At 39.8% G+C, this 27,841-nt stretch overlaps 1 protein-coding gene and 1 pseudogene across 1 annotated transcript in view; both read left to right on the forward strand.

The window, feature by feature from the left end:
* The first annotated feature begins 1,537 nt into the window (after positions 1-1,537).
* LOC117524448 lies at positions 1,538-20,731 on the forward strand (annotated as a pseudogene).
* Positions 16,558-27,841, forward strand: part of LOC117524446 (striated muscle preferentially expressed protein kinase-like) — a 150,324-nt gene continuing 139,040 nt past the window's right edge. The window contains 5 exon segments of the mRNA XM_034186232.1: positions 16,558-16,923; positions 17,197-17,395; positions 17,398-17,478; positions 17,481-17,519; positions 17,522-17,656. Of these exon segments, the coding sequence (XP_034042123.1) occupies positions 17,242-17,395; positions 17,398-17,478; positions 17,481-17,519; positions 17,522-17,656 (409 nt within the window). The 5' untranslated portion in view covers positions 16,558-16,923; positions 17,197-17,241.

A 27,841-nucleotide genomic window follows, 5' to 3' on the forward strand; every position in this document is an offset into this window, starting at 1 on the left:
CACAGTTTGAAGTAATGTGTTAAAAAATGTCCTTATGTCTTCATATCCTTTGTTGCACCAAGTGTGTAAACATGTCTCGGTGTTCACATTGCACCATTTCACTTTTGACATGCTTGTGGGTTTTTTTGGGGGGGGGGGGGGGGCACCTCTGCAGCAGACACTTTACACACAGCTGGGTCTGAGCAGAAGGCAGCATCCTCATTAGAGATGAGCGAGATTATTTAAAGAGCAGTTTCGTCTGTGTCTCACTATAGAAACTATTTCACAACAGCACCACAACTCGGTGTGTTTAAAATACATTCCATTCACACACACACACTGAAATTCAGTTCTTGTGACAGTGGAAGTTGAAACATCTGAGAAGTGCGCCAGGAAATGTGCTGCTCTAGACTTGTGTCAACACAGATGCATGTCATGAGCTGGGGACTTCCTTTCGACAATTACTTTTAAAAGGGCTTCATGTGTTCCCCTGTTTGAAATTTGAGTGTTTAGTTTTCACATACTTTAGGGCCCAGACAGTGACAGGATAAAACCTCTGAAGCTCATGTTAGGTTTTGAATAAATATCTCTGTACAATCTGTAGTGTTTTTTTGTTTGTTTTGTTTTTTGTTTTTTTACTTTGTTTTGATTTTGTAGTCATTGTGACGGGGCGTCTCATGACAGTCATGTTTCAGCTTGAGGCTGTTTATAAGCAAGCAGTGCGGTTTACCAGAAAGCAAACAAGGGATAAGACTACTCAGCAGTAAAAAAAAAAAGAAAGAAAAAACAACCGTTAAGTGAATCTCACAGCCTCAAAATAACCAAATTACAATACATACATTAGGAAACCTGCAAGATTAATTGAAAAGTGAGGTATCGATGTGCATGTCAATGAAACGTGTGGTTTTGTTTTGTTTTGTTTTTAAGAGCAGCAGTCCAGCTGACCTGAACACCAGCTGGGTTTTCCAGTGACATTATTAGAAATTATGACATTTGGTTGCTTTTGATATCAGTTTGAATACAGTAGAATAGTTGTTTGTTTAAAAAAAAAAAACAGAACAGAAGCTTTTTTTTGTTTGTTAATCATAATGAAAGCTGTTATATTCTACCATAAGGCTGTAGTGGATTTTTTCCAGGGTCAGGTATGAAAATATATGAATATTAGCAAACTATGGTTGGGGTTAGGGGAGGGCTGTTGAGACAAAAGTTTGTTCCTTTTCTCCTCCTGACATAATCGTGCCTTCACCACAGAAGATGCAAGATGACCGGTGAGGACTGTCATCCTTAATGACCACAAAAAGAAATCAAATGTCCTGTAGTTAGAGCAATCAGAATGTGGTTCTTTAAAAGGAACTTTATATAGAAATGTTACATTTGCTTCCCCATTAACCAAAAAAAAAAAGCTTTGTAGGGACTGATTAAGTTAATTAGATGAAATAAATATGGCACTCAATTTCTTGAAAATCACCATGGTTGACATTAATTCATATAATGGAAATCAATGTAGCCTGCTTTATCATTAATTTTCTATAATCACTTATTCAATTACAGTGAGCTGGACCTATTCCAGCAGTCTGCTTCATCATTTTGTTTCAGATATTTTTCTTTTAAATAATGATGATGGGATAGTCTAATTCATTTGGAAGTGAATTTTGTTCCCATCTGATTTTTTTTTTATTCTCCAGTTGGAGCTGCACAATATCTATATTGGTAGTGATAACGTCTTTATCACTTCAGAACACTATTCTGTGTAAAGGTTTGGTGAACTTTTAAGATGTGCCTTAAAATAAATCCAAAAAAGGGAAAGCTGTTAAATGTCTAATATTTATCGATGAATGCCAGTAAGTAAAATGTGTGACAGCTTTCACTCTTAGACATATACACTTGAAGTTGGTAATTTATAAGAAATTTTGTTCAAATCTGGCTTGTCCATTATTTAGTTATTAGTGATCACTGGTAACTACTACTGTGTTCTGTATCAGACAACACACCTAGAATGCCAGGACGCTTGAAACTTTTTAAAGTGCTACCTTTTTTTATGTAAATTGCTTTTGGAATATTTTCATCTGTTTTGTGTAACTGACTAAACATATATATTTTTCTTCACAGAATCAAACACATCATCTTTTATCTTTGACTTTGATGAAATCTACGAAGAACTGAATTTACTTATAATGACTCAGATTTGAATTGACCCTGCAACCAACCATGCAACAGTGTTGGCCATCTCAAACACAGTGGCGATTATCGTCATGTCCTTCTACGTCCTCATCTTTGTATTGGCGATTCCTGGGAACCTGGTGGTGGGGCTGGTGATCGCCGTAGCAAGCAGAGACGGCGACCTCCGACCTCTACCTCTTCCACCTGGCAGTGGCTGAACATCCTGCTGGCCGTTACACTTCCTTTCTGGGCCACCTCTGTTATGCAGGGCTGGGTGTTTGGAGACGCCATGTGTAAAATAGTCAGCGTTCTCCAAGAGCTGAGTTTCTACTCGAGCATTCTCTTCCTGACCTGCATCAGCGTGGACCGCTACTTGGTGATTGTTCGTCAATGGAAGCACGCAGCGCAAACCGCAGGTGATCAGCTGGGGAGTTTGTGCTGCCGTCTGGATTGCCGGCGCCCTCCTGTCCCTGCCGGGGCTCTTTAATTCCTCCTTTTCCTCGTCAAAACTCCAGTCACGTGGTGTGTGCTGAATTTTACGACCCCGGCAGTGCTGACGAGTTGGCCGCCTGGCCACCAGAATTCTTCGCCACACCTTAGGTTTCACCATCCCCTTGGTTATCATGCTGGTGTGTTACGGGGTCACCATCCAGCGCCTCCTTCACACCCGCGGAGGTTTTCAGCGTCAAAGAGCAATGAGAGGTGATTGGTGGCCGTGGTTGCGGCCTTCTTGCTTTGCTGGATGCCGGACCATGTGGCGGTGATGGCCGATACCTTTGTTCAGAGCCAAGATTGTGAAGTACAATTGTCCATCGAGGATAGCGGTGGATCAGGCCATGTCTTCACCCAGAGTCTGGGCCTGCTGCACAGCTTGCGTCAACCCAGTGCTGTACGCGTTCGTGGGAGCAAAGTTCAGGAACAGGCTGCTGCAGGAACTGAGGAAGATGGGTGTGCTGGAGAAAATGTCAGTGTATAGATCCAGCATGTCTTCAGTGTCCTCAGAAATCACATCCACATTCATGTGAGAGCACCAAAACTGTAAAATCTGTGTCCATTCATTATCATTATTATTTCTACTACTGTGCATATTTTGCTTTTTTATTGATATAATGTAGTCCATTCCCATATGTAGAAATGAACCCCCCCGAGAATTCTGCAGATTTTTTTATGCCTGATTTTTTTCTGATCTGGATATCAACGTTATGTATTTTCTTTTCATTGATAATAAGCAACAAGCACTAACTGTTACACAGCTATTATCACACACCCTCAAGCTTCAATTTCCTCTGCCAGAGTAATCTCTTAAGTGATGAAAGGGGAAACTGCTAGATAAACTTTTCCCATGGGGTTGAGAATTTTTGCTCCTGGTCCTATCCTCCTCTGATAAACAGATTAGTAGGCTTGTAAATACTCATGTAGACACACAATTACACTTGTCTGGTTTGTAAAAACATGTATGTATAAGCTGAGAAAAAAAGGGAGCTTCTCCTTCCTGGTTGCAAATACTGTAAAGGTGCACATATTCGCGTGGGATTTATTATGCGAATTTCGTGAGTTAAACAAGGTCCGCCAAATAAAATACCGCTATTTAATACATAACGTACATATACGTACATATGCATAATGTAAACGCGAATATTAATACCGCTAAATACGAGGTCTGTTAGAAAACTCATCCGACCTTTTTATTTTTGCAAAAATTATATGGATTTGAAGCACGTTGATTGCATCAGCCAAGCTTGAACCTCGTGTGCATGCGTGAGTTTTTTCACGCCTGTCGGTTGCGTCATTCGCACTTTCTGGATTGTGTCCTCTGCAGACCTCAGTGTCCAGAACTAAATAACGAGGAGGATGTTTCACCATTTGTTAAATTATCTGTTCTTCTCTGCAGACTTGTTATTGATTTAGTTCATTTTATGTCACCCCTTTGTCTAACAGTTTACAACTATTATATGAAATTACACAGGGTTTTTTTGTTGTTGTTGTTTGCTTGTTTTTTAGTTGGGTATGTTGAGCATCATTGATGAAAATTAATTGTTGAGGTTTTTCCAGTGTTTAATGGAACAGTAAGTTTTTGTGATTTTTATTATACTACATCGTTAGTTATTTCAACTTCAATACATTTTCTCTCAGGTATGGGGCTCATGTTCAGCACTATCTTCTGGCTAAACAAGTGGGTGAAATGGTGCACACTGGATTGTGCGTTTGTCCCAGATGATACCTAGTGGTCGAAACAGATTGATGTACTGGTTTCTTATACTCAGGTAATAAATACATGCATATATTTTTCCTACATGGTGGTATGCCTTTGTTTGGTTGTTTTGTTGTTGTTGTTTGTTTGTTTTGTTTTTCTGGGGGTCAACAGTGACTTGATTTTGGCTATAAAGTAATTTTCACATGAAGACATAACAGTCATGGAAATGTGATATGTGTTTCTGTTGTGTGTCAGATTTTTGTTCTTTTAAACCATAACAATTGCTAATTAAGCCCAGCCACAGATTTATTATACATTTAAAACTGTATAAAAAACTTTGATTTAGCCTTCAAAGCCCCAGAAGGTTTTCACAGACATCATTTTGGCCTGACAGCTTGTTTGAGACCTATATGCAACAGAAACCCCTCCAAAAGGACACAACCTTACCTAGTTTGATATATATATATATATACACACACACACACTTTGAATCATACTCAGTGATCATGTGCCATTTTTTCCCAAAGTTTCAAAGATTGCACAATTAATTAAGTTAATTTTACAACAAAATACTTTGTAATTGTCAAAAACAGTGAAGGTTTTTTGTTTGGTGGTGTGGTTTTCTTGTTCCTCTTGTATTTCTGAGTGCCTCAAAAATTTGCCTTCGGTTCACGTCACAATTATATATATATATATATATATATATATATATTATATTACAACACACTGCTGTATAAACATCATATGCATCAGCTATGATACAAAGCTAAAGCAAAGAATCACGAATCTTGGAACTATATGTAGACTTTGGGCAAAACTATAGACATGTACCCTGGAAAATGTAGTGAATGAATTAATAGTCTCCAGTTGTTATACGACAACACAAGAACATAAATGTTGTCAGATTGTAAGTTAATTAGAATGGAATATAATAAGACTAAATGATAAACATTACTTTGGTGCAACAGAAGACTTACTACTTCTGTTGCAGAAGACTAAGCCATAAGCGCCTGACTGCCATAACATGTCCGATGACTCCCCAGGATGGGCACCAGTACAACACAGGTTACTGCCTCCAGCTGAGTCTAGTACCCATCTACAGCTGGGTGAGCTGAGACAAAGTAAATTCAGACATTAAGTTTCTTGTCAATGGACACAGACTGGAAGCAATGAGTCGGATTGAAACCCAGATCTACCGTTGGCATAAATATGAGCTTAACATTCATATCTGATGGATTTAAGACTTACTGTAGATGACAATAGAATTTAACAAATTCACTTTGCATATTTGTTATAAAAGTGTTCATATGTTGAAAATTTGTGTCAAAAGTTTTATTTAAATTGAAAGGAATTGTACAGCTTTTCAACAAGGTACAACCCAAGTCCAATGAGGTTGGGACGTTGTGTAAATGTAAATAAAAACAGAATACAATGATTTGCAAATCCTCTTCAGCCTATACTCAATTGAATACACCACAAACACAAGATTATTAATGTTCAAGACTGATAAACTTTATTTGTTTTTGTGCAAATATTCGCTCATTTTGGAATGGATGCTTGCAACATTTCAAAAAGCTGGGACAGTGGTATATGTTTACCACTGTGTTACATCACCTTTCCTTCTAAAATCAAATCATTTATTTATATAGCACCAAATCACAACAGTTTGCCCCAAGGTGCTTTTATTGCAGGCAAAAGCCATACTAATAATACAGAAAAACCCCAACGTCAAAACGACCCCCTATGAGCAAGCACTTGCGACAGTGGGAAGAAAAACTCCCTTTTAACAGAAGAAACCTCCAGCAGAACCAGGCTCAGGGAGGGGCAGTCTTCTGCTGGGACTGGTTGGGGCTGAGGGGAGAGAATCAGGAAAAAGACATGCTGTGGAGGGGAGCAGACATCAATCACTAATGATTAAATGGAGAGTGGTGCATACAGAGCAAAAAGAGAAAGAAACACTCAGTGCATCATGGGAACCCCCCAGCAGTCTAAGTCTATAGCAGTGAAGCAGCAGGACCTTCATAGCCGGGACGACGGTGGTGGATTGAACCCACGCGGCTCGCACCAAAAGACCATTCCTCTACCAGGTCAGCCAAAGGGGAACTCCCCGTTAGCCAAGCTAGCGGGAACATCTTTTCAATTGGGACCCGGGACTTTCATCCCACTACACATCTCCCCACCATTTTTGACTTCGTCCCGAAGTCACAGGTGCATGTTAGCATACTCTGTGATCCACATCCTGTTCGTGATGCCAGATTGAAGCAGCAGGACCTTCGTGACCGGGATGACGGTGGGGGATCGAACCCACGCGGCTCGCACCAAAAGACCGTTCCTCTACCAGGTCAGCGAAAGGGGAACTCCCCGTTAGCCAAGCTAGCGGGAACGTCTTTTCAATTGGGACCCGGGACTTTCATCCCGCTACAGCAGCAACACTCTAACAACACTCAATAAGTGTTTGGGAACTGAGGACACTAATTGTTGAAGCTTCTTTCCCATTCTTGCTTGATGTACGACTTCATTTGTTCAACAGTCCGGGGTCTCCATTGTCGTATTTTGCGCTTCATAATGCACCACACATTTTCAATGGGCGACAGGTCTGGACTGCAGGCAGGTCAGTTGTTGAGGATAACACCCTTTTTTCCGTCCTGAAGGACCGGGAAGTGTTCCTCGCATGTCATGAATCGTGAGCGACACAAAAACTCAGAATTAAATTTGTTATTATCCAAACCTTAACAGGGTTTATTGAAGAATACAGCAGAACAGATCAGCTGATTTATCATCATCACCAAGCGCAGGGTGGGTCGATGCAACACACTTTATTACCAACAACGATACCAACAGTTGTGTGTTCAGCAAAGAACATATAGTCTTATACAGTTCAGTTAACAAATTCACCTTTGCACCTTTCCCCGCATATCATGGTGACCACACACTGGAAGTGGTGGAGGACTTCACCTACCTGGCTCCACCATACCAGTAACCTCTCACTGGACACTGAGCTGAACACTCGCATCGGCAAAGCAGCAACAGCAACGGCCCGCCTGACAAAGAGAGTGTGGAACAACACCATAGCTGACCACTAACACCAAGATGAGAGTGTATCAGGCCTGCGTTCTGGGTACGCTCCTCTGCAGCAGTGAGCATGGACCCTGTACTCACGCCAAGAGGCAGACTGAATGCCTTCCACCTGCGCAGTATCAGAAAGATTCTGGGCATCACCTGGCAGGGCCGTGTCCCTAACAAGGCGTGCTTGCCAGAGCAAAATCCCAAGCATGTTTGCCCCTCCTTTCCCTGAGCATCTATGTGGGCTCGTAACGTCGTATGCATGCAGGATGGCCGAATTCCAAAAGACATTCTATATGGTGAGCTAGCTACTGGCACAAGACCAACCGGCAGACTGTTTCTCAGGTTCACGGAGTCTGTAAGAGAGACCTGAAACTCAGCACATCTGCAACAAAAGACGGGGAAAGTTGATGATGCTCAAAGAACACCTAATTGGAAACAGGTGAGTGTCATGATTGGATATAACAGGAGCACCCCAAAAGTCTCAGCCATTCACAGGCAAAGATGGGGTGAGGATCACCACTTTGTGAACTGCATGAAAAAAAACAATAGTCCAACAGTTTAAATACAATGTTTCTCAACATTCAATTGCAAGAAATTTAGAGATTCCATCATCTACAGTCCATAATATAATCAGAGGATTCAGACAATCTAGAGAACTTTCTACACATAAGCAGCAAGGCCGAAAACCAACCATTGAATGCCCGTGACCTTCGATCCCTCAGGCGGCACGGCATTAAAAACCGACATCATTGTGTAAAGGATCTTACCGCGTGGCTCAGAAAACACTTCAGAAAACCATTGTCATGTTAACACAGTTTGTCGCTACATCTACAAGTGCAAGTTAAAACTCTACCATGCAAAGTGAAGCCATACATCAACAACATCCAGAAACGTGCCGACTTCTCTGGACCGAGCTCTTTTGAAATAGACAGATGCAAAGTGAAAAGTGTGTTGGGTCTGATGAGTCCAAATTTCAAATTGTTTTCAAATTTCAAATTGTGGTCTTCTCTGCCTGAATATGTTTGGATGAATTAAAAGTAAGGCAACTATATCACTTTTGTAGACAACAACTGTGTGTATCCATTTCTCTGACTTGATTAGCTCAAACAGAAGGAATGGGTGTAAATCTGACTTTTCACATCCCTAGTTGTGCACATAATTAATCGTATGTATCAAAAATTTGGTTTTAGTAGTGTAGCATCTTGAAGCACAGAAATAGAATTATAGGACTCTGGGGATAATTTAGCATGAGGTTTCAGAAATATTTAAATAATTGATTTTCCACAATATGTCCCCTTTAATAACAAAGAAAACATGCTTAACATAATATTAGTGTGGTAATGCTTTACATTTAGTACATATTAATGTACATTAGTTAATGCAGGAATAAGTATTAACTGACAGTGACTTAAGCGTTAACTAATGTTTAGTAATCCATTTTAATAGTGTTCATTTTTTTTTTAAAATCAAGTAATGAATAAATTCACTTAGTTAACATGGGCACCTTAGCAAATGATTATACAGTTTAAGTCTCAATTGTGATGTTAATCTTTGTTACTGCATTAATTGATGCACACATATTGTAAGTGTTACAGTTTCCCACACACACAAACACAGCTCTGTAACGTCGACCAGATGGAAGGAGTTTAAACAGTGTGTGTCCAGGTGTGAAGAGTCTGTAGAGATGTTCCTGGTCCTGGGCCGCCGGTATAAGTCCTGAATGGAGGCCAGGCTGGCTGCAATGATTTTTTTCTGCAGACCTGACAGTTTGTTGAAGTCTGTGTCTGTCATGTTTGGAGGCAGAAGGAAACCAAACAGAGATGGAGATGCATAGGACAGACTGGATGATGGAGTATAGAAGATGATGGGGCAGGTGAACTTCCTGAGCTGTCTGAGGAAGTACATTCTCTGCCGTGCCTTTTTTCGGATGGAGTCTATGTGGGAGGTCCACTTCAGATCCCGTGAGATGGTGGATCCCAGGAACCAGAAATTGTCCAGAGTAGACAGTGTTGTTGAGGATGGTTGTTGTGTGTGTGGGGGGGGGGGGGGGGGGGGGGGTCCTGAAGTTCCACCGTTATTTCCACAGTCTTGAGCAGTTTCAGCTCCAGGTGTTCTGAGCACACCAGAGGACCAACTGTTTCCTGTTTGTATGAGGCCTCATCACCATCCTGGATGAGTCCAATGATGGTGGTGTCCTCCACAAACCTCAGGAGTTTAACAGAGGGGGTACCTGAGGTGCAGTCGTTAGTATAGCGGGAGAAAAGAGCAGTGGGGAGGGCACACAACCTTGAGGGCTACCAGTACTGATTGTCCGTGTGCTGGATGTGGTGGTCCCCAGCCTCACCTGCTGTGTCCTGTCTGTCAAGAAGTTGGAGGCCCATGATATGAGATTGTTGTGCTTACTCTGCTGATAGTCAGAGATAGCCCAAAATACAGGCAGCAAAACACAAGGAGTAAGTAAGGAAGTCTGTTTTATTTACATACAGTAGTGTTCAGAATAATAGTAGTGCTATGTGACTAAAAAGATGAATCCAGGTTTTGAGTATATTTCTTATTGTTACATGGGAAACAAGGTACCAGTAGATTCAGTAGATTCTCACAAATCCAACAAGACCAAGCATTCATGATATGCACACTCTTAAGGCTAGAAATTGGGCTATTAGTAAAAAAAAAAAAAGTAGAAAAGGGGGTGTTCATAATAATAGTAGCATCTGCTGTTGACGCTACAAACTCAAAACTATCATGTTCAAACTGCTTTTTTAGCAATCCTGTGAATCACTAAACTAGTATTTAGGAGAAACATGCCCATATCATGATGCTTGCACCACCATGCTTCACTTGAACTGTGGCTTGAATCAGAGTTTGGGGGTCGTATCACAAACTGTCTGCGGCCCTTGGACCAAACAGAACAATTTTACTCTCATCAGTCCACAAAATATTCCTCCATTTCTCTTTAGGCCAGTTGATGTGTTCTTTGGCAAATTGTAACCTCTTCTGCACGTCTTTTATTTAACAGAGGGACTTTGCGGGGGATTCTTGCAAATAAATTAGCTTCACACAGGCGTCTTCTAACTGTCACAGCACTTACAGGTAACTCCAGACTGTCTTTGATCATCCTGGAGCTGATCAATGGGTGAGCCTTTGTCATTCTGGTTATTCTTCTATCCATTTTGATGGTTGTTTTCTGTTTTCTTCCACACGTCTCTGGTTTTTTTTGTCCATTTTAAAGCATTGGAGATCATTGTAGATGAACAGCCTATAATTTTTTGCACCTGCGTATAAGTTTTCCCCTCTACAATTAACTTTTTAATCAAACTACGCTGTTCTTCTGAACAATGTCTTGAACGTCCCATTTTCCTCAGGCTTTCAAACAGAAAAGCATGTTCAACAGGTGCTGGCTTCATCCTTAAATAGGGGACACCTGATTCACACCTGTTTGTTCCACAAAATTGATGAACTCACTGACTGAATGCCACACTACTATTATTGTGAACACCCCCTTTTCTACTTTTTTTTTTCTAATAGCCCAATTTCATAGCCTTAAGAGTGTGCATATCATGAATGCTTGGTCTTGTTGGATTTGTGAGAATCTACTGACCTTGTTTCCCATGTAACAATAAGAAATATACTCAAAACCTGGATTAATCTTTTTAGTCACATAGCACTACTGTTATTCTGAACACTACTGTAAGTGTCCAACGTGATAATCCACCCAAACAGTACAAAAAAAACCGAAGCCCACACGTCCTGAGCAACAGGCGTCATCAAAATGCACACGAACAGGAAAAACACGCAGGGAACAACAATTCAGGAACAGTAAAGTACTCATAGATTTAAAGCGCAGAGATCAGCGGAGGTACACAATGAACCGGTAAAAGTCACAAGGACGTGATTAAATAGACGCATAAAGTGACCGCAGCTGTGTCACAATCAAGGGGCCGAACTGAAGAGAGGCACGTGAAAGAACGTAACACAGGGTGATAATAACCGGTGCAAGACTAAATAATCATCCTCATAAAAATAATAACGTGGACAATAAATGAAAGCCAGACATTAAAATATGATAACCAGCAAACAGATAATAAAACATGTGACAAAAAAAAGACAAAACATAAAGAGAACATAAGGTGACTAAATACAATGACCATCATAAAATAAAAAGCAAAATATACCCTGGTTAAATGAGACCTTGAGGCAAATGATGAAAATTAGAGATATGGCGTTAAAAATTTTCTTTAAAATCAGGCCGGAATACAGATCACATAGTATTTAAAGGGATGAAGAACAAAGTAACATCAGAACTCAGGAAAGCTAAAGCGAATTTTTTTTCTAAATAAAATAAAGAAGCAAAAGGCCCTTATGGGAAACACTCAATAAATTGATGGGCAAAGATCATCAGAAATGTGAAATTACACAAACTAAATGTTGTAATGAAATTTTTAATGATAGCGTAAGTATTGCAAATAATTTTAACACATATTTTATCAATTCTATATATGAACTTAGCCAAAAATTCACTCCAGTGTATCCCAAAAAAAAGACTAATAACAGATTACCAAAAATTGAACCTATGCTTAACTAATGAATTTCAGGTAAAAAAAAAAATTTTGGTTTCTCTGACAAATTCAAAAAGTAAAGACATCTATGGAATAGACTCTGCGCTCATTAAAAAAAATTCTGAATACTTAATCAAACCACTAACAAGGTTAACAAATCTTTCAATTGAACAAAATTCTTTCCCAGATAAAATGAAAATTGCAGCAATAATTCCTATACACAAATCTGGTAATAAACAAGAAATGGAAAATTATAGACCGATTAGCATTCTTCCAATATTCTCCAAAATCATAGAAAAGGTAGTGTCCAGGCAAATAATTGACCATCTAGAATCAAATGCGTTGTTACATCCTATGCAGTTTGGTTTTAGAAAGTACCATTCTACAGATACAGCCTATAGCTATCTCTTGGAAAACATAAAATCAAATTTAGACAAAGGAGGAGTTGTTGGAGCAATTTTCTTAGACTTACGCAGAGCGTTCGATACCGTAAATCATGAACTTCTCTATTCAAAATTACAAAGATTGAATCTATCAGAAAACAGAATAAGTTGGTTAAATCTTATTTATCAGGGCGAAATCAATGTGTCAGAATAATGTAGTATCTGAGATAAAACTGTGCAATATAGGTTTACCACAAGGGTCAGTTTTGGGCCCGGCATTATTTTCTTTATATACAGATGATTTACCTTCAGTATGTGACAATGTGAGCATACAAATGTACGCAGACGATACAATAATATACACACACAGAACAAATATGACTGAGGTTGTGAACAAACTAACTATAGCCATGGGAAGAGTTTCTACCTGGCTTCAGGAATCCTGACTAACATTAAACTTGGAAAAAAACAGTAGCCATGTATTTCACTATTAAGAATAAACAACAGTATATCCAAATATTATTATCAATGATCAAATTATAAAAAATGTAACTGAGTTCAAATATTTAGGGCTTACATTAGATTCAACTCTCAGTTTTAAGAAGCATATAAAAAAGATCTCAAACACTTTGAAATTTAATTTAGTTACTTTTAAAAGCACAAGAAATACATTAACAACAGAGGCTGCAAAATGCTTTCTAAATGCAATGATAATACCTCATTTTACTTACTGTATAACAAGTTGGGCTCAAGCAAATCTAACAACGTTAAGAGAATTTTTATCTTTTTCCATGAGGTTCAAATGGTATACAAAATAGTTCATAATCAAGCTCCGCTACCTCAAGAACTTCATTCACCTGTCCTCTGATACAACAACAAGGCTAACAAGAGCAACCACTCGGAGGCAGTGTACCATTCCCAAATGTAAGACTGCATTTGCACAATCGACATTTTCTTACAGAGCCACTAAGAAATGGAATATATTATCAGAAGAAATAAAAACACAACCAGACTTTAAGACATTTTCTGTAAAGGTAAAATCATGGCTTCTTCAAAATCAAAGATGTAGGCACTAAATATATAGCACTGCTAAAGGTAACACTAAACATGTGTAATAAGTATTCTGTTTCTATATAGAAATTGAGAGATGAACTGTATGAAGGGTGAATATCTTTTACAAGTGTTTTGATATTGTACAGTAATTGAGAGGTTTAGATGAATTTATGAATGTGTTGACAATTTTGATGTTTTGATGCTGCATGTTATGAGTGACAGGGATGAATTATGAATTATTGTTTTAAACGTTTTGATATGGCACAGTATTTTAGAAATGAATGACGTAAGAATGAATTTAATATTATATATTTTATGAATTAGTATTATATATTTTGTAGGTTTGTTTGTGATGTATTTAATAGCCCTATGCGTATCCCCTGACCCTCAAGGACTACAGATGGAAATTAGCTGTTGCAGCTACAATCTGGTACAAACATCTCTCTTGATGAGCATAATGTAATTGTATGCTGTCCTTGCACAAATAAATGAAATGAAATCAGACATAACATATAACAACAGATGTGGACTAAAGAATAAACTGTGTGCCCGGGGAGCAGGTGGATAACAGAGGGACTGACAGTTACATTAAAGCAGCTGGCAAACCCAGAAGTTGAGTTAACATGGTTCTAAAAGGAATGTTTGGACCATGTATTATGCTTAGTTATCACGTTACGGGGTAACATATGTCACATGTCATAGAATCCAATAGACGTAGACCTTGTTTGACCTTTACTTTGGAGACCAAGCATTCAACACTGTCAACACTATTCCATTTATTAATCCTATTAGCTCAACCAAAAATTTGCATCACTTTTTTACCAAAATTGGAGCAACTTTAACTTTTGACCCCTGTACAAAATGAAACTGACCTTTGTCACCATTCTTGCTGTTTTTATCCCGTAACTCCATAGAATTCAGTCACAGATAGTCCAAACTATACCTTTTTGGAATCTTTATGATCAGCAAATAATGTGGAATATTTTCAATATGATTGGAGCAACTTTTAATTTTGACCTCTGTGTAATTCTTCAATTGACCCTACCTGTCCACCGATTGAAAAGTCAAGTGACCAATCTTTTTTTCAAAAAGGAGTGTCTAAGGAGTATTTCTGCCGAATTTGATGATTTTATCACCTTTGCATGATTGTTTCACTATCTGCTGCACTAACCCACCCACGAGAACTAAAAATAAGGACATGACAAACCCCAATAACAAATCTAACTGAAAACACAGCCAAAACGGGCTGATAACTGAACTAAAATTAAAAATACAATACTTTTATTTAAATTTCCAGAGAATGAACATTTGTACAACTCTGGTAAAAAAAATAAAATAAAACAAAATAATAATAATAATAATAATAACAACAACAATGATGATGATAATAATAAATTGTGTCGCCTACAGATCTACTGCATCTACTTTATTCTATATTGCAATGAATGCAGCTAACAAAATATACTTCAGAGTACTATCTAATACGCTTCCCAATTATGTTTTCAATATAAAATGTAACCCAGCTTTGTAGTTAAACTTTACATATTTCTGCAGTGCAGTGACAATGACGGCCACTAGAGGAGAGTGTAAACAAACTTTTCACCTACTATGTGCATTTCTGTTGGAAATTCGGTTAAAAAAGCCCTTTGATTTCCTTATGGATTCCTTTTAACGCCTGTTTTCAGTAAAATATTAAATGTGGTGGGAGCTTTTTTCTTGCAGACTTATTAAAAACAATCCTCTGAGACATTGTAAAATGTGACAAGATAAGCTCAGGTTTGTTATGCTTTTGTTTGTTTGTTTGTTTGTTTGTTTGTTTGTTTGTTTGTCCTTTGGTTCAAAGACAGTAGTCAATTTTTATACAACTCCCCAAAGAAATATTTAGGGTGATTTTACACACACACACACACACACACACATATATATATATATATATATATATATATATATATATATATATATATATATAATATATATATCTATATATATATATATATATATCAATTATGTTAAATCCAAAATGTCAAAATCTATTGCAATTTTGTATAGAGCCCAAGAGTTCCTCTCTCAGTATTCACTACTTTATACTATTCATTAATGGCTCCATATATGACATTGTATTGAGGTTTGGGGAAGCTTTTTTCAATTCAATTTTATATATATATATATATATATATATATATATATATATATATATATATATATGAAAATAATTCTAATACAACTTCATACAGTTAGAAAAAGTACTAAAATATTATTAAAGTGCTAAACATGAAAACAAGGGGTACAGGATGCTAAACTGGGACTGCAAAATGGGCAGATGTCAGACTGTCTTTGTGTTATTTTAAATAATAATAGTAATAATGGCTTTTATTGTCAATGTACAGAAATACATACAACAAAATGTGTCGCCTGCATTTTAACCCAACCTAATTACAGTTAGACACAATCCAACCACTAGGAGCAGTGAGCAGCCACAGTCCAGCATCCAGGCACCAACTCCAGATGTAGAGACTCTGGTTTGGTCAGGACCAGAGAAAGGAGCAGACCCGAAATAAACACGTTTTTGAATGTGGATGGAAATGGGAGTGCCCGGAGGAAACCCACACAGACATGGGGAGAACATGCAAATTCCACACAGAAAAGGGTGGGAAGCGATCACATAACCTTCTTGTTGTGTGGCATCAGTGCAAACCACTAACCCACCGTGCTGCCAAGTTGTTGTCCTCTCGTGATCATCATTGTCTCTGCACTCCAGAATTACCATAGTATATCTACATTTTATATACAGAGTATAGCAGGTTTATTTTTGGTATTTTGTAGTACTCTGAAACTTTTCTTTAAAAGATTCAAGCCGTGCCGTAATCAGTCCACAATATTATCAGGATTTTATTTCTTTCTTTCAATGAGATTTGTCCACCTCAATACACTTGGGAGCACAGTGTCAGCATCTACATTTGACATAAAAGCAGCGGCCCATGTTCTCACCCCTTCCTCTCTGTTCAGTGTTACACCATCTCACATGGTCTACTGAACTCAGGTTGGCTAAAAAAATGACAAAGGGGCGGGAGCCTTGCAGTGAATGGACAGATGGATCTCCATGCAGCTGTCATTGCTCGACTCGCTGGGTTCAGACTGCCATTTCACCCTCCGGACCTGACTGGCAGAGGTGGAGGGGGGAGGTCATGAGTGGGGAGATTTAACTCACACGACTTACAGGAGTAATATGCAACTTTTTGGGACAGGATCTGATGTTTGCGTTCCATGAGAAGTCTTACAAGAACAACTGGAATTAAGAAGAAAGTCACTGAAGATTCACTGTTTCTCCTAGAAGAACTTGTGCACTACTGGCAATGGTTACAAAGGCTGACCAGACAGGAGTATCAGGAAAATTGGGACGGAAGCAGGTCGGCCTCTTCCAAGAGACAAGTCAACAGAGCTGTTAATGCAACATGATCCAGTGGGTCTTGCCCTAAAAATACACGTGAACAGGAGAGGGACAGGCTGCCATCTCTATCTCCTTAATTACCCGGTAATCAACAATTTATTTTCGTGTTTGGACAACTGTAGTCAGAGGGAAGTATCTTTAAACAATTTCCAAACAATGACAGTTATGTTTTTCAGATGAAGAAGATTTTATTTAAACATATCAGAATTATATCAATGGTCATTATAATACTTAATACTTCTATCTTAAATATATTTTTTAAGTTGGTCAGAGTTTCTGATGTTATTAAATTGTAAATTGTGCCCAGGTTGTAGAATTACCAAAGCGGGCCCTGTCACTGTTATGTACTACCTATAGGTGCATCTTTAAACTTTGTACAAGATCAACCAAACTAGTTCAACAATGAGAAAAGCTGAGGTACAAATGACCCTGAAGAAAGGGGCTGATGACACAGCAGCTCCGCCGAGCCCCATCATCCCACCAAAACGGTCCAAAGCGAGCCCAGACCAGGTGGTTCCAGACCCTGAAGGACCTGCTTATCCTACTCCAACTCCACCTGTTTCATACGCAAAATGAGGAATGCTGCTGTAGGTACAGGATGCGACATCCGCCTCAAGGTGACTGTGGCTGGAGATCCCCAGCTTCCTTGTACTGGTATCACAATGATGACCTCCTCAATATGGAAACCAAGAATATGGAGGGCTTTGGATTAGGGATTGCAAACCTAGTGATGCTGGCCTATACACCTGCATTGCCAACAATCACCTGGGAGAGGCTCGGAGCAGCGCTGTACTCGCTGTGCTGGATCTGGGTGAAGGTAAACACACTAAAATCCACAATACCATCTAGATATGGTGGCCTCGTTTCCCTAAAACATCTGAATGGAATGGCGCCGGGAAGGTTATTGTCAATCTGTGGGCTTACATTACCTTAATTCAGCGTACTGTTTTGGGAATGAGGCCCTAGTCTGTTTTAACATCAATTTTCTGCTTTCTATTTGTTGTGAAGTTTAACATACAGTAGTGTTCAGAATAATAGTAGTGCTATGTGACTCAAAAGATTAATCCAGGTTTTGAGTATATTTCTTATTGGTTACATGGGAAACAAGGTACCAGTAGATTCAGTAGATTCTCACAAATCCAACAAGACCAAGCATCATGATATGCACACTCTTAAGGCTATGAAATTGGGCTATTAGTAAAAAAAAGTAGAAAAGGGGGTGTTCATATAATAGTAGCATCTGCTGTTGACGCTACAAACTCAAAACTAATTATGTTCAAACTGCTTTTTTAACAATCCTGTGAATCACTAAACTAATATTTAGTTGTATAACCACAGGTTTTCATGATTTCTTCACATCTGTGAGCATTAATTTTGTCGGTTTGGAACCAAGATTTTGCTTGTTTACTAGTGTGCTTGGGGTCATTGTCTTGTTGGAAACACCAATTTCAAGGCATGTCCTCTTCAGCACGAAGCAACATGACCTCTTCAAGTATTTGACATATCCAAACTGATCCATGATACCTGGTATGCGATATATAGGCCCAACCCATAGTAGGAGAAACATGCCCATATCATGATGCTTGCACCACCATGCTTCACTGTCTTCACGGTGAACTGTGGCTTGAATTCAGAGTTTGGGGGTCGTCTCACAAACTGTCTGCGGCCCTTGGACCCAAAAAGAACATTTTTACTCTCATCAGTCCACAGAATATTCCTCCATTTCTCTTTAGGCCAGTTGATGTGTTCTTTGGCAAATTGTAACCTCTTCTGCACATGTCTTTTATTCAACAGAGGGACTTTGCGGGGGATTCTTGCAAATAAATTAGCTTCACACAGGCGTTTCTAACTGTCACAGCACTTACAGGTACTCCAGACTGTCTTTGATCATCCTGGAGCTGATCAATGGGTGAGCCTTTGCCATTCTGGTTATTCTTCTATCCATTTTGATGGTTTGTTTTCCGTTTTCTTCCACGCGTCTCTGTTTTTTTTTTTTTTTTGGTCCATTTTAAAGCATTGGAGATCATTGTAGATGAACAGCCTTAATTTTTTGCACCTGCGTATAAGTTTTCCCCTCTCCAATCAATTGTTTTTTAATCAAACTATGCTGTTCTTCTCAACAATGTCTGGAACGTCCCATTTTCCTCAGGCTTTCAAAGAGGAAAAGCATGTTCTACAGGTGCTGACTTCATCCTTAATAGGGGACACCTGATTCACACCTGTTTGTTCCACAAAACTGACGAACTCACTGACTGAATGCCACACTACTATTATTGTGAACACCCCCTTTTCTACTTTTTTTTTACTAATAGCCCAATTTCATAGCCTAAGAGTGTGCATATCATGAATGCTTGGTCTTGTTGGATTGTGAGAATCTACTGTATCTACTGGTACCTTGTTTCCCATGTAACAATAGAAATATACTCAAACCTGGATTATCTTTTTAGTCACATAGCACTACTATTATTCTGAACACTACTGTAAGTGTCCAACGTGATAATCCACCCAAACAGTACAAAAAAACAGAATCCCACACGTCCTGAGCAACAGGCGTCATCAAAATGCACACAAACAGGAAAAACATGCAGGGAACAACAATTCAGGAACAGTAAAGTACTCATAGATTTAAAGCGCAGAGATCAGCAGAGGTACACAATGAACCGGTAAAAGCTACGAGGACGTGATTAAATAGACGCATAAAGTGACCGCAGCTGTGTCACAATCAAGGGGCCGAACTGAAGAGAGGCAGTACTACTAGCACTACTATTATTCTGAACACTACTGTATTAAGGTCCAATGAAAACCTATTTAACAGCAGATTCTTAAGTATTCCGAAAAATCAGTGTCAGCAGAGAATAGCTCATATGGACACAATTTTAGTAATTTTGCTTTGATGCACCATCATAATATATTCAAAAAGAAACAATCAAGACGTGATTGAAATTTAAGCTTTCTGCTTTAATTCAAAGGGTTTAACAAAGGGGGGTTGTTGTGCCTCTTTGACATAACTGACCATTGGAAGAAGACTGGGCTTAAACTTTGCCAAATTTTTACCCTTTTCAAACAAATTATGGCAATAAAATTCACTGTTTTAGACTGCGCAGATTCCAGTCTTATCACTGTTGATTTTCAGGGCTTTTGCTTCACTTATTTTGAACCCATGTTGAGTCTTTTTTAAACGTTTCACCTCGCTTCATATGGAGTGCTCTGACAACAAAAAGGGTTGGCATATGGTGCACTTTGCAAAAAAAAGCAAATTTGAGCACATCTGGTACAAGACATAAAGAACATTTTGACTAAAAGCCTGGATCATATTTGCATTTGTATTGCCACAAGCTGGGAAATAGAGGTCTCAAGTCAGTTTTGACAAAATGGCAGCATTTTTATATTGAAACTCTTTGAATATTCCATTTCTTTGCCTTGAGAAGCCCTCGGCTGATTTGGCAGTTTGTTTTGGGACATTATCCGTCTGCACTGCGTGTGATGCTATGTTCAATCCATGTGGCAGCATTTGGCTGTGTCTGAGCAGAAAGTATAGCCCTATAAACTTCACATTTCATTATGCTGCTTCCGTCAACTGTGATATTGTTCCACTGGCAGCCCTACACACCCAAGCCATAATATTGCATCCACCATGTTTGACAGATGATGTGATGTATTTCAGATCATGAGTTGGTCCTTTCCCTCTCCATACTCTTCCCATCATTTGGCTACAAGTTGATCAAGTTGAAGTTGACAAAGCCTAATTTGGCCTTCCCATTCTTGAGTGTTTCCAGGGGTTTGCACCTGTCTTGTAGACTTTGACATTGATTCAACTCCCTCCTCCACAGTGTTCTTAACTTGCTGAGATGATTGTAGGGATTTTTCTTCACCAAAGAAAGAATTCTGTTATCAATCACTTCACAGCATGTATCAAGCAATCTAGCTACTGCTAAAGTATCTGAAATATGTCTGATAGGCTTCTTCTTCTTCTTCTTCTTCTTCTTCTTCTTCTTCTTCTTCTTCTTCAGTCTAATTATGGCCTCCTTCTTTTGCCTCAACTGTCTGGATGTGATATAGAGAGTTCAAATCAACAGCTCCCAAATGCAAAGTCATCACATGTAATCTACTCCAGGGCTTTTAATCAGCTTAATTTGTGATGGAATAATGAGGGAATAGACCACAATCTGGCCATGAAACTGCATGTCAAACAATTGTCCAACTACTGTTGGCCTCTGAAAATATAGCCATTTACATACAATGAGGCAAATACGAGGGCTGTCAATAAAGTAACGGTCCTTTTTATTTTTTTCAAAAACTATATGGATTTCATTCATATGTTTTTACGTCAGACATGCTTGAACCCTCGTGCGCATGCGTTAGTTTTTCCACGCCTGTCGGTGACATCATTCGCCTGTGAGCACTCCTTGTGGGAGGAGTCGTCCAGCCCCTCGTCGGAATTCCTTTGTCTGAGAAGTTGCTGAGAGACTGGCGCGTTGTTTGATCAAACTTTTTTCTAAACCTGTGAGACACATCGAAGTGGACACGGTTCGAAAAATTAAGCTGGTTTTCAGTGAAAATTTTAACGGCTGATGAGAGATTTTGAGGTGATTCTGTCGCTTTAAGGACTTCCCACGGTGCGAGACGTCGCTCAGCGCTCTCAGCCGCCGTCGTCAGTCTGTTCAAGATGAAAACCTCCACATTTCAGGCTCTATTGATCCAGGACGTCGTGAGAGAACAGAGAAGTTTCAGAAGAAGTCGGTTTCAGCATTTTATCCGGATATTCCACTGTTAAAGGAGATTTTTTTAATGAAAGACGTGCGGACGGGTCCGCGCGTCGGGACGCAGCCGACGCGGCGCGGCGGCACAGGAAAAACACCTCCGTGTTGATAACCATTTGTAAATCCAGGCGGCTTTTGATGGCTTTCAGTGGAGTGAGTATATGAGAAATTGTTTATCAGCTGGAGATGTTCCAACTTGTCCTCAAGGCTTCCAACAGAGGTGTTTTTCCTGTGGCGGAGCGTCGCGGCGGCTGCGAGCCGACGCTGCAATCCGCCTGCACGTCTTTCATTAAAAAAATCTCCTTTAACAGTGGAATATCCGGATAAAATGCTGAAACCGACTTCTTCTGAAACTTCTCTGTTCTCTCACGACGTCCTGGATCAATAGAGCCTGAAATGTGGAGGTTTTCAGCTTGAACAGGCTGACGACGGCGGCTGAGAGCGCTGCACGATGTCTCGCACCGTGGGAAGTCCTTAAAGCGACAGAATCACCTCAAAATCTCTCATCAGCCGTTAAAATTTTCACTGAAAACCACTTAATTTTTCGAACCGTGTCCACTTCGATGTGTCTCACAGGTTAGAAAAAATTTTGATCAAACAACGCGCCAGTCTCTCAGCAACTTCTCAGACAAAGGAATTCCGACGAGGGGCTGGACGACTCCTCCCACAAGGAGTGCTCACAGGCGAATGACGTCACTGACAGGCGTGGAAAAACTCACGCATGCGCAAGAGGGTTCAAGCATGTCTGACGTAAAAACATATGAATGAAATCCATATAGTTTTGAAAAAAAATAAAAAGGACCGTTGCTTATTGACAGACTCGTAAGTATTTGATCCACTGTCGATTTTGTAAGTTTTCCCACCTACAAAGGAATCGAGAGGTCTGTAATTTATATCGTAGGTACACTTCAACTGTGAGAGCCAGAATCTAAAAAAAAAAAAAAATCAAAATCAGAAAATCACATTGTATGATTTTTAAATAATTAATTTGCATTTTGTTGCACAAAATAATTTTTTTTTGATACAATAGAAAAATAGACCTTAATATTTGGTACAGAAACCTTTGTTTGCCAATTACAGAGATCAGACGTTTCCTGTAGTTCTTGACCAAGTTTGCATACTGCAGCAGGGGATTTTGGTCCACTCCTCCATACAGATCTTCTGCAGATCTTTCATGTTTGGAGTTTCAGCTCCCTCCAAAAAGTTTCTATTGAGTTCAGGTCTGGAGACTGGCCAGGCCATGACCGACCTTCAGTGGCTGTTATGAGGGAAGGAGGTTGTTTGCCGAAGTCTCATGATACTGACCCCATCCATCCTCCCTCAATACAGTGTAGTCGTCCTGTCCCCTTTGCAGAAAAGCACCCCCAACAATTATGTTTCCACCCCATGCTTCATGGTTGAGATTGTGTTCTTGGGGTTGTTCTTATCCTCCAAACACTGCGAGTGCAGTTGATACCAAAAAGTTCTATTTTGGTCTCATTTGATCACATGACCTTCTCCCATGTCTTCTTTGGATCATCCAGATCATCACTGGTGAACTTCAAATGGGCCTGGACATGTGCTGGCTTGAGCAGGGGGACCTTGCTGCCCTGTAGGATTTTAAACCATGATGGCATCGTGTGTTACTAATGTAACCTTTGTGACTGTGGTCCCAGCTCTCTTCAGGTCATTGACCAGGTCCTCCTGTGTAGTTCGAGCTTTCTCAGAATCATCCTTACCCCACGAGGTGAGATCTTGCATGGAATCCCAGACCGAGGGAGATCGACAGTCATCTTGTGTTTCTTCCATTTTCTAATAATTACGGCAACAGTTGTTGCCTTCTCACCAAGCTGCTTGCCTGTTGTCCTGTAGCCCATCCCAGCCTTGTGCAAGTCTACAGTTTTGTCCCTGGTGTCCTTAGACAGCTCTTTGGTCTTAGCCATGGGGGATAGGTTGGAGTGTGATTGATTGAGTGTGTGAACAGGTGTCTTTTATACAGGTAATGAGTTCAAACAGGTGGAATTAATACAGGTAAAGAGTGCAGAATAAGAGGGCTTCTTAAAGAAAATTACAGGACTGTGAGAGCCAGAATTCCTGCTGGATGGTAGGTGATCAAATACTTATTTCATGAAATAAAATGCAAATTAATTATTTAAAAATCATACAATGTGATTTGTTGTTTTTTTTTTTTTTCTTTTTAGTTTCTGTCTCTCACAGTTGAAGTGTACCTATGATAAAAATTACAGACATCTCCAGTCTTTGTAGGTGGGAAAAGTTGCAACATTGACAGTGGATCAAATACTTATTTGCATCACTGTAGGTGTAGGTGCAGCAATTACAGCCTCAAGTATTCTTGAATATGATGCCACAAGGTTGGCACACCTATCTTTGGGCAGTTTTGCCCATTCCTCTTTGCAGCACTTTTCAAGCTCCATCAGGTTCAATGGGTACCATCGGTGCTTCAGAGATGTTCACCAGATTCAGGTCTGGGCTAAGAACATTCACAGAGTTGTCCTTTGATATCTTGGCTGTGTGTTTAGGGTCATTGTCCTGCTGAAAGATGAACTGTCACCCCAGTCTGAGGTCAAGAGCGTTCTGGAGCAGGTTTTCATCCAGGATGTCTCTGTACATTGCTACATTCATCTTTCCCTCAATCCTGACTAGTCTCCCAGTTCCTGATGCCCACAGCATGATGCTGCACCACCATGCTTCACTGTCGGGATGGTGCCTGGTTTTGGGCAAACATGATGACTGGCATTCACGCCAAAATGTTCAGTCTTTGTCTCATCAAACCTTTTACTAAGGAGTGGCTTCCGTCTGACCACTCTGCCATACAGGCCTGATTGTGGATTGCTTGCAGAGATAGTTGCCCTTCTGTAATGTTCTCCTCTCTCCACAGAAGAATGCTGGACCTCTGACAAAGTGACCATTGCGTTCTTGGTCACCTCCCTGACTAAGGCTCTTTTCCCCCAATCACTCAGTTTAGACTGGCGGCCAGCTCTATGAAGAGTCCTGGTGGATCCGAAGTTCTTCTATTTATGGATGATGGAGGTCACTGTGCTCATTGGGACCTTCAAAGCAGCAGAAGTGTTTCTGTACCCTTCCCCAGACTTGTGCCTCAAGGCAAATCTGTCTCGGAGAACTGCAGACAATTCCTTTGACTTCATGCTTGGTTTGTGCTCTGACATGAACTGTCAACTGCGGGACCTTATATGTAGACAGATGTGTGCTCTGCATATGAATCTCATCACTGGCAACAATCCGTTGAACTCCTCCCGCACGTCTGTCTTAATGTGCCAAAAAAGTGCTGATGTCACGTCTTTTCACAATTCCTGTGCTAGTCAGACGACATACCGGATCAAGGCAGCGTCCAGTTTAGAAATGAACGGCACATTCCACTGTTACAGGAGTTTTTGTCATGGAAAGAGGAGTGGCTCCACTGCGCGTCGCGGTGGAGCCGCATGGCGCAAAGCAACGCCGTGATGAAGCCTTCCAGGACATGTTGGGGCATGTCCAGCTCATGCACAATCACAATCGGATAATCACACGACTGAAAAGCAGCTGGAATCCATCTGAAATCCACCTGAAAGCCGTCCTGTGAGACCAACATCGAGGTGGTTGTGTCCCACATAATGAACGGCTCCGTGGCGCATCCCTCCACTTTTCTTTCCATGAAAAAAACTCCTGTAACAGTGGAATGTGCTGGAAAAAGTGCTGATGTCCACGTCTCCTGCCTTTTTATGAAAGTCAGACGAGGTCCCGGATCAACAAAGCCTTCACGTTGGAAATGATCTGGTTGTTTCAGCGGGGTCTGAGCATGTCGATCGGCGCTGGGAGCGCACCGCGCTCTTAGCAGTTGTGGGCCATCCTTAAAGCGGCAGTAACACTCCTTAATCTGTATAATCCCCATAAAATTGTCCCTGAAAGCCATATTAATTTTCCGAACGGTGTCCACCTGGAGGTCTCACAGTTTCTGGAAAAAATTTGATGCAGCAAAGCTCCAAATCGTTCAGACATTTATTCACAATAAAAATTTGACGAGAGGGGTGGACCACTGCTCACACAAAGCCTGCTCACAGGCGAAAGACGCAACCGACAGGCATGAAAAAACTCACGCATGCGCACAAAGGTTCAAACTTGGCTGATGCAATCACACGTGATTCAAATTCATATGGTTTTTGAAAAAAATAAAAAGGTCCGATATTTTTCTCACAGACCTCGTACACCTCGATACACTACCAGTGATATGATACATATAGTGATACATGATGATGCAATGTGATTTGATATGTATTTGATGGTGATTCAATTCCTCACAATGTGTTACGATGCAATTTGGTGCAATATAATTAATGATTGGTATTGATAAGATTTTATCGATATTGATTCTGCTTATTGATCCGATTCTTTATTGATTCCCTTATCAGTACCTCTTGTGAATTTTCTGTGTACTAAAAGTAGGCTTTACAGGTTTTCTTTATTGAGTCTTAAAGTAAATAAATATGAAATTGGTCACTGGATCCTTGATCTCTGGACATAAATATAAATAAACAAAATCTGCAGTTTTTGTCAAAAGCATTTCCTTTCAGATATTAATGATGCAAATGTAACTCCATAGACTGAGCTGAGCTCTTAATTCATAAGAAACAGAGAATGTCTCATTTTGGGGGGAAAAAGATCGGTTGTAGTTTATTGTTTGTATTATAATGTTTGAAAAGAGGTATCATTTGATTTAAAATGACGATTCGCTCTGAAGTTATTAATTCAGACCGAAATCTGCGCGGCTGTTTGGAGCTGTGCACGTTGTCACACAAAACAGAGGATATTATTATTATATTATTATTATTTCCTTTACCTGATGGACAACTTCAGTTTATGCATCGGTTGGTGCTCAGGCCAGAGAACCATTGCGTAAAACTCTGGTGTGGAACAGAGGACGATTCTCGTTTCTTACCCGCAACAAGACAAGAGTCCCAGTTTGTGACTTTAATCAGCACAAACATGAGTCATGATTGACGTCTTTAAATGGCTTTGAGAGGAGTTAATGAAGAAATTGCAGACTTGCCGCTGGAAGCGATGCAGAGAACCAGTGAACAGCGGGTCGAAGCACTGCTTCATTGATTCAAGCTTCAAGCAGACCCGCTGCAGCCTGCAATCAACATAGAGAAATGATCATTTACCAAAAAACACCTTCAAAAACAACAGCTGCTCCGGTGTCCCGAACTGAAGGGTAGAGGGCTTAAGCAAAAAGGCTACTGATGTCATCATTTTTGTTGTGGTAGAAATGTGCTTTCTGGCTTCGATCCATGGTGCATTCAATGTGCATCAGAAAAAAAATCAATGCAAGCAGGCAGTGACTGATCCACTGCGATTTCAACTGTCAGTTGAATCGATGCAGACTGAATGAATTGATTAATCTCCACTTGCCTAGTCTGTGCCTTTCCAAATCATGTCCAATCAAACGATTGTACCCCAGGTGGACTCCAATTAAGCTGTAGAAACATCTCAAGGATCATCAGTGGAAACAGGATGCACCTGAGCTCAATTTTGAGCTTCATGGCAAAAGCTGTGTCTACGTATGTACATATGATTTTTATTTTATTTTATCTTTTTTATAAATTTGCAAAAATCAAATTAAAAAAACCTTTTTTCCCATTGTCATTATGGGGTATTGTGTGTAGAATATTGCAAGAGAAAAAGATGAATTTCATCCATTTTGGAATACTTTTGTGAAAACTTTCCTTGTGTGTTTAAAAAAAACACTGTATAGTTTTACTTCACAGCTGTCTTCACTTTTCATGTTAGAACTGTGCACACCACAGTGAGCCTGCAAATGAAGGAAGCACCTTGGACCTAACAAACAGACAACAGGCTCATCCACATTTCTGCTACTTACTCATATTTTACCGTAGTCCTGACAAATATCAAACATGTCTTATCTATACAGAGGTACTACAGGAACTGTCATACTTTATTGCTCATAATAACTGTGGTTAGTAGTGCATGTGGTGGCCCTGGTTTCAGTCCTGTGTGTCCGTGTGTCAGTGTGTGACTAACATAACTCAAAATATTTGGAACCTCTTAATGCTACAACTACCACAGCTACTCCTACTCCTACTACTAATAATAATAATAATAATTAATCGTAGTACTCTGCTGTGGTGACTCCAAGTGAAAACAAGGGAGCAGCCGAAGGGACTCACTCTTATTCATAGTAGTAGTAGTAGTAGTGGTAAAAGTATTAGAATCATGATTAAACATGT

The sequence above is a fragment of the Thalassophryne amazonica genome, chromosome 14 (genome assembly GCF_902500255.1).
Source record: "Thalassophryne amazonica chromosome 14, fThaAma1.1, whole genome shotgun sequence".
In the NCBI taxonomy this organism is placed as follows: domain Eukaryota; kingdom Metazoa; phylum Chordata; class Actinopteri; order Batrachoidiformes; family Batrachoididae; genus Thalassophryne; species Thalassophryne amazonica.